The 12073-nt window shown below is 39.0% G+C and overlaps 3 protein-coding genes and 1 non-coding gene across 4 annotated transcripts; 3 read left to right on the top strand and 1 right to left on the bottom strand.

Moving 5' to 3' along the window:
* LOC18011407 (telomere repeat-binding factor 4) lies at window positions 1–2852 on the top strand. Its single transcript, XM_006392634.2, has 8 exons — window positions 1–364; window positions 509–591; window positions 708–792; window positions 1240–1323; window positions 1452–1604; window positions 1733–1816; window positions 1907–2105; window positions 2198–2852. Exons 1-8 carry the CDS (start codon window positions 209–211, stop codon window positions 2230–2232), a joined length of 879 nt encoding a protein of 292 aa, XP_006392696.2. The 5' UTR covers window positions 1–208; the 3' UTR covers window positions 2233–2852.
* Window positions 2853–3421: 569 nt separating this feature from the next.
* Window positions 3422–5919, top strand: LOC18011337 (eukaryotic initiation factor 4A-1). Its single transcript, XM_006392633.2, has 5 exons — window positions 3422–3593; window positions 4148–4217; window positions 4309–4412; window positions 4508–4938; window positions 5044–5919. Exons 2-5 carry the CDS (start codon window positions 4150–4152, stop codon window positions 5677–5679), a joined length of 1239 nt encoding a protein of 412 aa, XP_006392695.1. The 5' UTR covers window positions 3422–3593; window positions 4148–4149; the 3' UTR covers window positions 5680–5919.
* LOC112083281 lies at window positions 3942–4054 on the top strand. Its single transcript, XR_002897569.1, has one exon. It is a non-coding gene; the product is annotated as a small nucleolar RNA snoR98 (small nucleolar RNA).
* A 444-nt stretch (window positions 5920–6363) lies between the features above and the next one.
* Window positions 6364–11743, bottom strand: LOC18011413 (phospholipid-transporting ATPase 6). The gene is made up of 11 exons (XM_006392632.2): window positions 11494–11743; window positions 9284–11170; window positions 9056–9166; window positions 8706–8982; window positions 8532–8620; window positions 8332–8419; window positions 8032–8241; window positions 7787–7912; window positions 7605–7703; window positions 7332–7523; window positions 6364–7236 (listed from the first exon to the last, which is right to left on the bottom strand). The coding sequence occupies exons 2-11, from the start codon at window positions 11113–11115 to the stop codon at window positions 6538–6540; spliced, it is 3723 nt and encodes a 1240-aa protein (XP_006392694.1). The 5' UTR covers window positions 11116–11170; window positions 11494–11743; the 3' UTR covers window positions 6364–6537.
* Window positions 11744–12073: the final 330 nt, after the last annotated feature.

Below are 12073 nucleotides of genomic sequence, written 5' to 3'. Positions count from 1 at the left end.
AGAGAAAAAAAACAAAAACAAGTAGAGAAGCGGGAATACAACTGAATTAGGGGAAATAGGAATCTATCTTCGTCTTCGATGACTGATATAAAAGTAGCCAATAGACGACGAGACGAAGAAGACGACTGATTTGTTTCTGTAGCGTACGATTGTATATCAAGAGCGAAGGAGAATCGGATTCGAGAGAGAGACGACGAGGGGTTTCGAGATGGAAGAACATCGGAAGAATAATAAATGGACCAAGGAGGAAGAAGAGGCGCTTGTCGCCGGAATAGCCAAGTACGGTGCCGGAAAATGGAAGAAAATTTTAGTTGATCCCGAATTCGCCCCTCAACTTTCAGGTCGCGATAACATTAACCTCAAGGTTAGTCGAAATTCCCAAAACCCCCTGTTCGTCTTCTTCCATGGAAAATCGAATCAAGATTTATTTATGTGGTTGATCGAAAGATTTTTTCTCCCCCATGTTGAATTTCTGTTTTGTTGTTTACTCTTCTTGCGCAATTCCAAGGATAAATGGCGTAATCTGACAAAGACACAAGCACTCAATGAATCTTCTCCAAATAATTCATCGGATATGAGCAATGAATCTAGGTTTGTTAAATTTGGAGATTCTTTATTGGAATGTTCTTTAGTTCATGTATTGTTGTTCTCTAGGTTTATATTGTTCTGACGTTGATTTGGCATCCTCTCCTTCACCTTGTTGGCAGGTTTGATGCAATGGTTTTTGAGGCTATTTCAACAATCAATGATGAAAATGGTTCTTATTACAGTAGGATTCTCAGCTTTATCGAGGTAAAGAGGATATATCTAAGTCTTTGTTTTTCATGGTTTTTATATGACATTCCATGAGTCTGTTATCTAAATCTCTTGCTTGAGGTTTTTATATGGTTTCATGAGTCTCGTTTCTTTGGATACCAAAACTAAGTTTTGACCTGGAGTTGATAGATTGTGTATCCTGGTCTGAAGTGAGTCCATTACTGGTCATAACGGAGAATATGGAAATTTAAGATAGTTATCTGATCAATCATTTGGTAACCTCTAAGGTTGTAGATATATGTAGTGTGTAGTTTACCTCATGTTCTCTTAGTCTGGCTTCTCTATTGCGTCCTGGTTCAAGCTTCGAAATGGATCGATTGCACATCTCTCATATTTACATTCAATCCACAATATCATAGCATCAATAATATGATTACATTGGATCCCAGCGGGAAGTTATTCTTTATGGTTGATTAATTGCAGGAACGACACGAGGTACCACAAAACTTTGGGAAACTGTTGAGTGACAGCCTGAGACGCCTTGTTTCTCAAGAAAAACTCGAAAATGTAACTGCTTTTCTCCATATCCTCATTTATCGATTCAATACATAACAAGAATCAATTGGATCTGTTCATACTAATGTTAAAGCTGTGTTATATTATCTGATAAACTCATACATTACTTGCAAATGCAGATACTAAACCGATACAAGATCTCCAAGAGGAAAGCAACAACACAAATCCTGAATCCAAATGATTCTGTGGTGTCAACAACATCAAAAGTAACACAAGAGATAGACTCAGCAGTAGAAGCAAAACGAATCAAGGAGTTTGTAGAGGATATCGACGTAATCGTGCTGCACTGCTTTTTTACTATATGTTGCTCCTTCAATTTATGGTATCATAGCATCAAAAGATAGGACTACACTGGATCAGTCTCAGTTGGAAGTTATTCTCTGTGGCTAATCAAATGCAGGAATGGCGCGAACAACCGCAAAACTTTAGGGAGTTTGTGAATGAGATCCTCACACTTCTCATTTCTCAAGGCAAACTGGACAAGGTTTTTTTCTAATGCACAGTTATGTTATTGATGCGTCTTCCATAATAACAAGAATCAATCAGAAATGCTCATCTAAGCTTGCAAACGCAGGAATTAAATCGTTACAGGATCTCAGATTTGGAGAAAAAAGTGCTCGAAGCAGCACCAGAAGTTGTAGCAATGAAACTTGCAGAGTCAGATTACAGATGTTATATCGCAGTAGAGGCAGTCGAAAAAGAACAGGAAATACAGAAGTTGATAGACGAAAACGACACCCTGCTTCAACTATGCTTACAAATACACGAACAATGTAACCTCAAGAACCGACATTGCACATCAATACATCACCATCATAAGCATCATTGTTATTATCATAATTGTCTTTTGCTATGTTACTTGCAGGTTCCCTTGGAAAAGAGGTTCTTAAAGAGATTTAGTAGACACAATCTTAAATCAAGTAAATAGCGTTACTTTCTGGTTTGGTTCAAAGTAGATAATATTCGTGGACCGGTTCTTTGATATTGAGTAAGAGAATAGATATAGTGAGATTTCGTTTGACTACCTATTTGGTGTTTTTCGGCTCTGTTATCTTTTACAGTTTTTAGATGGATGTTTAACTTTCTGATTGTAGTGGGAAAACTAATGTTCACTGTTTTGTTAATAAATAAAAGTGTTTAGCATTTAGTATTCAGATTTTTTTTCTCTTTAAAATGATGTGTCTTTGAGTCTTGAGAATGGTAAGTAATAAAGCATTAAAAGTTGTGAGGAAGCTGTGAGATAATGCCATTGACTGATCATTATTTCTCGCATAAAAACCGAATCGACAGAGAGCTTTATCAAGCTTTATCTTGTGTGGAACTTTTGCCATATTCATGAAGCAACTCTTGTACAGAAGCAAGCTTCATCATCATTATCATCATCATCACTCTCTTTCGCTTCGTCTCTTCCAGGTGCTCTTGGCAAAAAGGTTATCTTACGGTAAACAGCCTTTGACTAGTGTTTACAGGATAGTGAACCAAGCAAATAGCTTTACTTTCTGATTTGGTTCAATTGATATATATGTTTAAGAATCGGTTAAAGTGTAGACAGGTGATGTCATTGGACATACTAACAATTTTTTGTGTTCTGGTTGTAGTGGGAAACTAAAACTAATTTTAATGTTCACTGCTCTGTTAATTGTTTTGATTTAAATTTTTAGATATTTTTGTTTTTTGTCTAATAGATGATGTGTCTTTGAGAATTCAGAATGGTTTGCTACGTCATAAAGCATCAAAAGGTGTTGGAAAGGCTTAAGCTTTCCAAAAGAAAATTTGGTTTCTCTTTTCTTTTCTTCTCTTTTTTGTATAAAAAATTATTCATATTTCTAGTTGAAAACAACAACATTACGGTTTATTGATCGCGTGTAGGATTCAAGTCCCTTTTGACATTTTTTGATTATGGTGTAAAATAAATTCATAACGATATATTTCTTGTTATTTCCCAATGAATTAAGGAAATTATCAGAGAGGTGGAAAATTGAAAAAGGGAAGAGGAAAGTAGGGGGCAAAACTGGAAATTCCTAAATGGAATAGGAGAACAATTCCTAAGAGGAAACCCTAAGGCCACAGAAATAAAAGGGACTATATAAATTGTCAAACACGTTTTATTCAGTCTCTCTCTACCTCAAATTTTTTTTGCTCCCTCTCTCTCTTTATCTCTCCCATCGGTTCAGATCCGAGTTCGGGAGATTTCAAGCACTCACAAAGTCTTTCACTTTTGCTCTCAAGCTTTCATCTCTCTTCTTCAACTCAAGCTACAGGTTTGGAAATTTCTATTTTTTGGTTTCTTTCTCTGCGTTTGGTTCCTTTTTAGATGAACGATTGGATCTTCTCTGTCTTAATCTCTTTGCGATGGATTTCGCTCGGATTCCGTCTGGGTCGATTTAATAGTTTTTTTTCTCCTTTTGATCTGTAAATCTGTGCTTCGTTTATGAGTCATCGTTACAGGAATCAATTAGTGGTTGTAACCTTTCAAATCCCTAATTTTATCTCGATTTGATTTTGAGCTGATGATGATAACGAGCTTCGATATTAATAATTGCTTTGATTTTGAACACGGAAGTTGTTATATGCTTTCCTGGAGAGATAGATATTTGAATGGTATCTATGATATTGGATGAACCATAAGCCTGTTTCTCTCCTGACATCTAATTATATTCAGATATTAATGCTTGTATTCCTCTCTTTATGGAATTTCAAGTTTGGCTATTCTGTTACATTCGACCCTTTTTGCAGAAATTATTTGTTCCTTATCTTTAAGTTGTTTTGGCTTCTTTTATATTTAAAGTTGTTATTTTTCGTGTGTTTGTTCTAGTCATGGCAGGAGCGGCACCAGAAGGTACACAGTTTGATACTCGTCAGTTTGACCAGAGGCTTAATGAAGTGTAAGTCTGAAGATCTATACTTTTAAACACTTGTTTCCTCTTCTGTGATTTGATGTATTTGGCTGATGTTATTGCTATTTGGGTGCTACAGACTCGAGGGACAGGATGAGTTCTTCACCTCGTACGATGAGGTCCATGAGAGCTTTGATGCCATGGGTTTGCAAGAGAACCTTCTTAGGGGTATCTATGCTTATGGTAAGTAACATATTTACGTATTTTGTGTTTTTTTGTTGGGATTCCTGTTAACTCAATCTCATGCGTGCCCTCCCGTGATTGATTGGTTTTACTAGGTTTTGAAAAGCCTTCTGCTATTCAGCAAAGAGGAATCGTACCTTTTTGCAAGGGTCTTGATGTGATCCAGCAGGCACAGTCTGGTACTGGAAAAACCGCCACTTTCTGCTCTGGCGTCTTGCAGCAGCTTGACTTCACCCTTGTCCAGTGCCAGGCTCTGGTTTTGGCTCCAACCAGGGAGCTTGCTCAGCAGATTGAGAAGGTTATGCGTGCTCTTGGAGATTACCTTGGTGTCAAGGTTCATGCCTGTGTTGGTGGAACCAGTGTCCGTGAGGATCAACGCATTCTCCAGGCTGGTGTTCATGTTGTGGTTGGAACTCCTGGCCGTGTGTTCGACATGCTTCGAAGGCAATCTCTTCGTCCTGACTGCATCAAGATGTTTGTTCTCGACGAAGCTGATGAAATGCTCTCCCGTGGTTTCAAGGATCAGGTGTGTTGATAGTTTATTTACCAGTTTTGAGTTTTTGTTGCCTTGTTTGGTGAAATCCTGATCTGTTTCTCTGATTATTCTGTTGCTTTTCTTGTGAATTTCCAGATCTATGACATCTTCCAGCTTCTCCCACCAAAGATTCAGGTCGGAGTTTTCTCAGCTACGATGCCGCCAGAAGCTCTCGAGATCACAAGGAAGTTCATGAGCAAGCCAGTGAGAATCTTGGTGAAACGTGACGAGCTCACGCTTGAAGGTATCAAGCAGTTTTACGTGAACGTGGAGAAGGAAGAGTGGAAACTCGAAACTCTCTGTGACCTCTATGAGACTCTAGCCATTACTCAGAGTGTCATCTTTGTCAACACTCGTCGCAAGGTGGACTGGCTCACAGACAAAATGAGAAGCCGTGACCACACAGTCTCAGCAACTCACGGAGACATGGACCAAAACACAAGAGACATCATCATGAGAGAATTCAGGTCTGGTTCATCCCGTGTTCTAATCACGACCGATCTCTTGGCTCGTGGTATTGATGTGCAGCAAGTCTCTCTGGTCATCAACTTTGACCTCCCAACTCAGCCGGAGAACTACCTTCACCGTATCGGAAGAAGTGGAAGGTTTGGGAGAAAAGGTGTGGCGATTAACTTTGTGACTCGTGATGATGAGAGAATGCTTTTTGATATTCAGAAATTCTACAATGTGGTTGTTGAGGAGCTTCCATCAAACGTCGCCGATCTGCTGTGAAGAAGAAAAGAAAACCACCGTTGTTCGCCGGAGAAGAAGAAAAGGTTACTTGTTTGCAGGTTGCTTATTTGATTTTTGACCCATCATTATCATCTCTCTCTTTTTTCATTTTCTAGTATTCACCAACTCTTTCGAACATATGTCTTTTCTGACCAATTTTCTTTTTATTCTCAAGCAATTTTTATTTTTCTGTTGTATGATACCCACAAATCTTTTTCTCAATAGGTGTCGTTTTAATATTTTATTGGTATTAGTAACTTATCAATCTTAGCGATTGAGCTAACTTGTGTATTGGTTTTGAGCTATATTTGGACTATCTCAGTGGGCCCAAAAAAGATTGCAGCCATCTCATTGGGCCGAAAAAGATCGCAACCACGGGCTCGTTACGAATGTTAGTGGGCTAAAAACAATATACATCATTTCTTTTTCCCCTGTAAATTGTTTTTGTAAAATATGTTCGTGCATGTTCATTTGTCAAATAGATGCGTTTGGGAGAAAAAAAGGTATTGAGTATCGTTTTTAGTTTAACTAATACACACACACACAAAAATAAGAATTAGAGGAATACAAAGTAGACACACCATAAGTAATAGAAAAGAAATAATTTCTAGAAGAAAAAGGAACTATTTGTTATACTGTTGTAATCAGTAATCAAATCTTTTTTTTTTTCAATTAGTACTAGTGTACACACAAACACAATACAACATTCTCCTCTTTCTTTTCTACCTTTTTCCAATTATATAAACGATTTGAACAGTGAAAAACCAAAAAATATAGAAAACTGTTTATTTCTTCATCTATCTTCAATCCAAATTTAGAAAACAATAAGGAGTTAGACAAAACTTACTTGGTCTCAATTCAAGTCTGTTGTGGGTTTGAAGTTATATCATTAGACGAAGTCCCGCTTATGACACTTAACACCGAATGTTTCCTCTGAAGCTTCCCTCTTAGCTGTCTGATCTTAGCATCGACCCGAGCCGTAAACCCAATCTTTGTCTTCTCCCTAGCCTTGGACTTCTCTCGTTTCCACATTCGTTCGTCCTCTAAATCGATCTTGAAATGCTTGATCTCTTGTATAATGTGATGGTCAAGAGGGTTCACTGATCTTTGGTATGAGATGTGAAACAAGTAAGGAAGTGTTGTGGCGGCTATGACCAGTAGTGAGGTAAGCCAGAAGATCGGTGCAGGCGCTAGAGCCTCGTCAAGCATGTGAAAGATGTTACCAGAGAGTTTTGGTGGTAACATACCGTAAAGGGCGAGGAAGATGTACCAAGCTCCTATGCTTCCCCAAATCATTACGTGTTGGATCCAAGTAAAGTGGCTCATTGTTAGAGCAATTTGAACATTTACTGCCCAAATGATGCAAGTGAACATGGCGGTTCCCATCGCGTTCATGTCTGCGGTTTGGCCATCAGAGCGGAATGATTGGACATGAAAGATTCCGAGGTTGAGTGTGAAGATAACTATGGATGCGTAGACTCCATTGCCCATCCATCCGAGGATTCTGTACCAGTCGAAGAATAGGTTCTTGGGACCTTGTTGATACAATGCAGGGAACTAGGGAAAGATAAAAAAAAAAAGGAAAAAAGTGAATCAAAAGACGAAGAAAAAATGTTTGGTTTTGATGTGAAGATGATGGACAGAGGATTAACCTGTAAGCAGACATCAGACGGAACATCTTGTTCGAAAACTCCGAGAGAAATGACGGGGAGAGAAGTGAGAACAACGTTGAAGAGTAATAAGTAGGAGTCATTGTATATTGATTGACCAGAGAACCCGGTAAAGGCTTCGAAGTAGAAGAGAGTTAGGCCAAACGTTATGTTCTTGTAGAAGAAATAGCAGATCTGTGAAAACAATAATTACCAGTCAAGATCTTTTTTATATATTGTCTGGTGATATATCCATTATTGAAATGCATATATTACCATTTGGGCTATTCTTTTGTAGCACCAGTGTCCGTGGACAACAAGTAGTCTCTCCAGAAACCGAAACTGGGCTATGGAGAAGTCACTTGCCATTACAGCCTGCAAAGACAGAAACGGGTTTTTGTCAGAACAACTGGCGAAAATTAAGTATGTTTCATTGCATTGAAGATAAGTTTAAGCACCTGCATGCCTTCAACGCCACTGATGCCAACACCAATATCAGCTTCTTGAATCATTCCAACATCATTTGCACCATCACCGATTGCTAAAGTTGTCTTCCCTGTTCCTTCTTTAGCTAGCCTTGTTACCTGAAGAACCAAAGATAAACAATATATGGTCCATGTGATGTTCTTGGATGCATTTAGTTCAAGGAATTCTAATCATTGAATAAAAAAACATTTGTTAAGACTTATTGGATTCTTCGTACAAGTGCTTTCTGTTTAGGAGAGACACGACAGCATATTACTGATGCACAGTCAACTGCAAGTGCAAGAAACTGATACTTGACATCATCCTTCAAAGCATATGTAAGTGTCTTCCCATCAATGATCAAAGCAAACGCTGCATGTGGATCCTTTTCTATCTTGATCATCTGTGAGGCATTTGTGATCTGCATCAAAATGCTCTCTTTTGCAGCCTGAACATTATAGAGTTTATCACATCAGATATGCAACATTCTTCTGCAACAATAATTTAAATTTCTCAATAGTATTGACATAATACATACAGCTTCAGAGTCTTGTGACGATTCCTCTACATTATTAAATGAAATGGATATCTGCTTCATACCCTGTCGAAGTAAACTGCAGGCGTATCTGCATTTGGCCAACCAAATAATTGAGTCTACTTAGTCTTAGGGGAGAATCTGTTCGGGGGAAAAAAAATTAGTTTCAGGGTCTGTGATATCAGCAACAAATAAGAACAAACCCTATGTTTATTGCCGTCTCCATCTTATCTCCTGTCAAAACCCATATCTTGAGACCAGCTTGGGCAAGGTTATCTATGCATTGGGGAACCTGAAGTGAACTACAAACAGTAAGCTGAAAGGAATTTTCGAAACTTGAGTAATTGATAATCACAATGAACTATGCTGCTGCATACCCCTTTTTGCAGTTTGTCCTCCACAGCAGTAGCTCCAACAAGGATCAATTCCTTCTCCATCATATCTGATACTTTCTCGAGCATTTCATCTCTATCAGCTCCAACTGAAGTTTTGGCTTTGTGAAACTCACTGTTCCATGCCGAATACTCGGCTTCATCCAGCTTTCTATAACCGAGTGCCAATGTACGTAAACCTGCTTCACCGTATTCATTCAAGTGCTTGGAAGTAGCTCCAAGATAATCTTTTCCTTTCTTTGATAACCGGTCAAATATAATGCTGCAATAATTGAAGAAAAATCATTAAATTGCTTAGAGGAAGTGACAACTGACTTGAAGTTATGCAGCCAAACCTGTCAGCCCCTTTACAGAGAAGAAGAATCTGCCCTTCCTCATCTCGGACAATGGCAGACATTCTTTTTCTTTTGCTAGTAAAGTCTAATAGATTCAATATTTTGTATTCTCTGTAAAATAACCACCTCATGATTAGAGATCTATACGCAGGAATCAAAGGAAAAAACTATTGAAAGATCTGCAGAATATCACCTACGACATATTAATTGATTAAGTTACAGCCTTACCTATCAACTGGCTGGCCTGAAGGTGAAATCCGTTCAGCAATAAACACACTTGATTGAGTTCTCTTGGTAAACTCAAAACCAAACTCCCTAGCGGCAACAAGGAAAGCAACTTCATCAGGAGACTCAGCTTCATAAGTACACTTTCCAGTATCTTCATCCACCTCAGGAATAGCAGTATGACAAACCGCCAGTATTCGGAAAAACATCAAAATGTCATCTGGATTGGGCTCATTTAACCAGTTTTCATCCATTAGACGGTTATCCTCAAAACTAAACCCCTTAACACCGGTGGTCTTCTTCTGATCATTTTCGTCGCTAGCAGTGATTACAGTCTCCAATTCAAAATCTGATGACGTCCTGCTAGCTAGTTTTGCGTAGCGTTTTGTCCTGCCTTTAGTCATTGGAAGGTTTGTAACTTCTTCTCCATGCTCCTCTAGATCCATCGCCATCTGCTTTGCAGCAGCTAGCTCTACTTCACTGGCACGGACACCATAAGAAGTACCCGCAATTGAGCATTTCAGAAAGTCCATCTGGTTACATGTCAAAGTTCCTGTTTTGTCAGAAAGGATCGTATCAACTTGTCCCAGCTCTTCATTTAAATTCGACGTGCGTGCTTGAGCTGGAGTCCCGCTCTCGCTATCATACATTTGCAAGTCTTGATTTATGAAAGTTGCTTGCGAGACTTTTACTACCTCAATGGAAACATACAGTGAGATGGGAATCAAGTACCCATAAAGCAACAGAGCAGTGATCAAATGGATTACCCAAGCGTACAAAGGATTCGTAGGATTTGTTAAAGTCTCAGGCTTATCTGGTCGCAAGTACCACCAATCTGGCATTAGAAGTTTTGTCATCACGGCAAATCCCAGAGAGCTGATGAAGGAGACAAATAAAAGAAGCGCAAAGAGGGTATATATAATGTAGTCCATTCTCTTTTCAATCTTGCTTCTTTTCGAAGGAGATTTTGTTGAGTTTTGCATGACTTTTGTGTCATGACCGGTAAATATCACAACCCCATAGATATAAGCCGTGTTCCTTAGCTTCGAGTCTCTCAAGAGAATCTGGTTAGGATCAAGTGGATAAACATGGCCATCACACTCAAGATTTCCAACAAACGTATACAGGTTTGGATTTGGATCTTCGCATTTTATTGTTCCAGAGAAGTTCTGAAAAGATTCATCCCGCTCCAACACCAAGGTAGCATCCAAACATCTCTTTACTTTCAAGTTAGTCTCGCCGTCTAAGTTCATCGTCTCCACATAACAGATCCCATCATCGTAACTTGATGACAACAAGAGCAAATCAGCCGGGAAAAACTCATCCTTCTCCACTCTAACTATATCACCCACACGGATTCTCTTCCAGGCCCTACGACCAAAATCCCCACTACCTTTGTGAACAAAGGCTTTCCTTGAATTCACTGCAACGTCCTGCATAAACCTGCGCCAGTCCTCCAATGCCTCTTTACCCATACTAAGCCCGACAACGAAAACCAGGGGAGCAATCATGCTCCATTTGTTAAACGGGGAGAGAGGAAACACGGAGAGTATGGCAGCTACGAGGAAGTAGAAATTGGCAACTCGGTGGAATTGCTCGTACAAGCATTTGGGTAAGAAAGTGAGCATGTTATACCTAGTGGTCGATACATAGTTTGAGCGGTACCTAAGTGGTTTAGCCAGGTGCATATGAGGCTGGTTACAATGAACGATTCTCGTGTACCCTGGTCCATTGATGACATGAGGTCCTTGATCTTCAAGCGTTTTAGGCCTAAGGCATCTAAAGGTGTAGAAATGGCTTTTCCGGATCCTTGATCTGATTCTACGACGACCCATTTCTTCAAAAGTTTTCACCTCAAAGCACCGTTAACTGTTGAAGAAACCCTCGATACTGCCAAAATTCAAACAAAATGAGGAAAATGTATATTAGCTTACGATTGATAAACCGCAAAACTATAATCGGAGCCTCCTTCAGATTCTATAAAGTATTCAGATACAGAACGGAGACAAAAATCTGAATTTAGGTTGTTTCATTTGCGCAGTGACATAAATTCGATAGACGATGGCAATCGAATATGTAATCTTAGAAACCAAAGATCCGAAATCAGCAAATCTAATCATACCCAAACAGAAAACTTGCAACACAAGACAGAGGAAATCCCTTGAATATCACGTCATAGACAGAGATCGGAGAAATTTCCATCGCGAGATTACCTGAAATCGGGAGACTCGTTCATGATCAACACGAAGGAAACGCGTGTTTTTGGTAAAGAAAAATCACCGATCGTCGATGTGAGAAGAGGAGGAACGAACAAAACAAAAAAAGCTGCGCGCGAGAGAGAAAGAGAGAGATCGAAAAATTGGAGGGAGAAGGAGAGGGCTCTTCTCGTTTTCTCAGCTTTTTCCCTTTCTCTCTCTCTAAAAGACGGGAGAGAAGAGGTAAATCTCTCTCTCTCTCCTTCACTCTCTCACACTGCAACTCAAATCCAATGCAGCAATTTCCGTTTCCCTTTTCTTTTTCCTCTTTCTCTCTCTCTCTCTCTCTAATTCAGCTTCCTATTTTTTGTTTTTTTATCATCCATTTTCTTAAGTATTTATTAATTTAAACAAAAAAGCAAAATAAACGTTGAATTATTAATTAGGATACCTTAATTTGTCCTTTTTAGTTCTGTCAAAAGTTACCAAGCTAAAGTGGTTTTCTCCTATGCTGCCAAAATCGTTAAAATAACTTAAATATTTCGTCTGGCACATGATTTGTTTATTATCTTACATCTTTTAGATTCACTGCAATCAG

This window comes from Eutrema salsugineum, unplaced genomic scaffold, assembly GCF_000478725.1.
Source record: "Eutrema salsugineum unplaced genomic scaffold, Eutsalg1_0 scaffold_7, whole genome shotgun sequence".
Classification (NCBI taxonomy): Eukaryota; Viridiplantae; Streptophyta; class Magnoliopsida; order Brassicales; family Brassicaceae; genus Eutrema; species Eutrema salsugineum.
This window is presented reverse-complemented; position numbering and strand designations above follow the sequence as displayed.

Excerpts from the sequence above, each read along its gene's own strand:
- LOC18011407 (XM_006392634.2), top strand. The coding sequence starts at position 209 with ATGGAAGAACATCGGAAGAATAATAAATGGACCAAGGAGGAAGAAGAG. Across the intron at positions 365-508 it reads GCGATAACATTAACCTCAAG|GATAAATGGCGTAATCTGAC; the intron begins GTTAGTCGAAAT and ends CGCAATTCCAAG. Across the intron at positions 1,817-1,906 it reads CTCAAGGCAAACTGGACAAG|GAATTAAATCGTTACAGGAT; the intron begins GTTTTTTTCTAA and ends TTGCAAACGCAG.
- LOC18011337 (XM_006392633.2), top strand. The coding sequence starts at position 4,150 with ATGGCAGGAGCGGCACCAGAAGGTACACAGTTTGATACTCGTCAGTTT. Across the intron at positions 4,218-4,308 it reads GACCAGAGGCTTAATGAAGT|ACTCGAGGGACAGGATGAGT; the intron begins GTAAGTCTGAAG and ends TGGGTGCTACAG. Across the intron at positions 4,939-5,043 it reads CCCGTGGTTTCAAGGATCAG|ATCTATGACATCTTCCAGCT; the intron begins GTGTGTTGATAG and ends GTGAATTTCCAG.
- LOC18011413 (XM_006392632.2), bottom strand. The coding sequence starts at position 11,115 with ATGGGTCGTCGTAGAATCAGATCAAGGATCCGGAAAAGCCATTTCTAC. Across the intron at positions 9,167-9,283 it reads TCAGGCCAGCCAGTTGATAG|AGAATACAAAATATTGAATC; the intron begins GTAAGGCTGTAA and ends GTTATTTTACAG. Across the intron at positions 7,913-8,031 it reads CTCCTAAACAGAAAGCACTT|GTAACAAGGCTAGCTAAAGA; the intron begins GTACGAAGAATC and ends TTGGTTCTTCAG.